This window comes from Charadrius vociferus, unplaced genomic scaffold (assembly GCF_000708025.1).
Source record: "Charadrius vociferus isolate BGI_N301 unplaced genomic scaffold, ASM70802v2 scaffold1163, whole genome shotgun sequence".
NCBI lineage: Eukaryota > Metazoa > Chordata > Aves > Charadriiformes > Charadriidae > Charadrius > Charadrius vociferus.
Window position 1 is genome coordinate 122,028 of NW_009647823.1, and position 2,050 is coordinate 124,077.

The 2,050-nt window shown below is 54.4% G+C and overlaps 1 protein-coding gene across 1 annotated transcript in view; it reads right to left on the reverse strand.

Annotated features, from left to right (window-relative positions):
• Positions 1-252, reverse strand: part of SMAGP (small cell adhesion glycoprotein) — an 8,415-nt gene extending 8,163 nt beyond the window's left edge. The window contains exon 1 of the mRNA XM_009882430.1: positions 146-252. Within this exon, the coding sequence (XP_009880732.1) occupies positions 146-252 (107 nt within the window). The remainder of the gene's footprint in view (positions 1-145) is intronic.
• Between the last annotated feature and the right edge of the window lie 1,798 nt (positions 253-2,050).

The window sequence follows — 2,050 nt, forward strand, 5'->3', positions numbered from 1 at the left end:
GGGGGTATACCGCCCGGATTGCCCCCCCCAGACCTCCCCTCCGGCCGTACGTGCTGGGCTGCATCCCCAGGGACCCCCCCGGCTCAGCTTGCCGGCCCCCCCTCCCGCGATGGTCAAAGGGGACCCTTGGGGACAGCGGGGGCACGTCAAGGGGCTCACATCTGCGATGGCTTTCAGCTCCTCGTGACCGTCCCAGTCGGTGCTGTAAATCTCCTGCAGCGTTTCGGCCACTTTCCGGGAGCTCTCGTGCATCACTGCGGCCCGGCAAAACCATTATTTATTAGTATTTTTATTATTTATTATTTTTATTATTTATTTTTATTTTATTATTTATATTTCATTAAAGTAGTTTAGTTCCTTCTAAACTCCTACATCTCTTTTTCCCTCCTCTGCCTCACTCTTTGAAGAGGGGTAGAGGAGAGCATCTGTCGGTCCCATCTGGGGTCCCCCAGGTCCCCAGTAGCCGATTTGGCCTAAACCACGAGTGTATTGTTTAAAAAAGAAGAATGAATGCTATTATTTTGCTGTATTTTTTCACTTCTATTTTACTTATTTCCTTCTTGACAATCGTTATTGCAGAAATTTCACTAATGGCTTTTATCTTATTTTTATTATTGATAAATTTCTTATTATTGCTTATTATTGTTTATTATTAGTTATTATTGTTTATTATTACTTATTATTGCTTATTATTGTTTATTATTAGTTATTATTGTTTATTATTATTACTTATTATTACTTATTATTATTTATTATCTTGGGTAAGAAAACACAGCGATGCTCAATCCCCTCCCGGCTCCTCTGTGGTGCCCATGGTTTTTTTTTTCCCCGGCATATTTACAGGGACGGGGGGGGGAGACCCGTACCTTTCACCGCTCCGAGGAAAGCCTTGAGGTCTTTGTAGAGTTTATTGCCTTCGTTCTGCAAAGCAACGGGGCGAGGGGACAGGTCAGGGACGTCCCCGGGGGCTCACGGTGATTCCCACCAGCCCGGTGGGGACGGAGGGACCCCTGGAGGCAGCGGGGCCATGGGTTGGTGTAGGGGTGTCCCCGTCCTCCCCCAGTATTCCCCGCTCCCCGGTGTGACCTGCTGCAGCTGGAAGTTGTACGCGCTCTGCTCGAACTGCTCGTCTTTGGTTTCCACTGTTTTGCCCAATTTTTGCAACACCTGAGACGGAGAGAGATGGAGCCGTGGGGGAAAAACCGTCAGCCCCGAGCTGGGCGCTGTGGGGCCGGCACCGGCAAAAGCCCCTCTCGGGGGACGCTGAGGAGCCGGTGGAGCCAACGCCGAGCAGGAATTTGGGTGGAGGCCGCAAAATTTCAGCGCATCCCTCGGCGCTTTTATTTTTTAGAGGAAAACAGTGACTTTTTTGGGTGCTAACTCATCACCCGACCCTACAAAACCCTATAGGCGCAACCCTATGGGCCCCAAAGCATCCGTGCAGGCGACTACGGGTGCAGGCGAAACCCTGGGTGCTGCTTCGGTGGGCACCGGTGACACCGTGCCGAGGATGAGGATGGTCTGTGGCCTCCGAAGCCACCATCGCAGGAGCGTGGCGAGGCCGGGGCCATGTGGGAGGGAGTTTTGGGGTGTCCAGGAAGAGGTTGACCCCCCCCCGGGAAGTGGCCGGAGCCTGCCCCGGGCTGATACAGCCGCAGGAGAGCCGAATTTAGCACCGAACCCCAGCCAGGAAACCCGGCAGCGTGTGGGGTTGGGGGGAGCTTCGCATCACCCCCAAAATAGGATTCGCCACCTGCTTTTTTTGGGGAGAGAAAGGGAAAGCGACACCCCCGAACCGCCCCAAAACAGCCGAGAATTGCCCCGTTTGCTGCCCGCTTCCGGAGCCCTTCCCCCTCGCTTCCTGCGTGGCCGGTGAGGGCTACGCCGGCGTTCCCGGTACCGTCCCCACACCGGGTCCTGCTGGGGACCGTCACCTCCCACCAGCCCGAGGAACCCCGCGCCAGCAGCGCACGGTCCCCCCGTAACCTCCGGAAGGCGTTTTGGGTGGAAAAATGTCACTTTTAGAGAGCCCATGGGCTGCAGCAGCAGC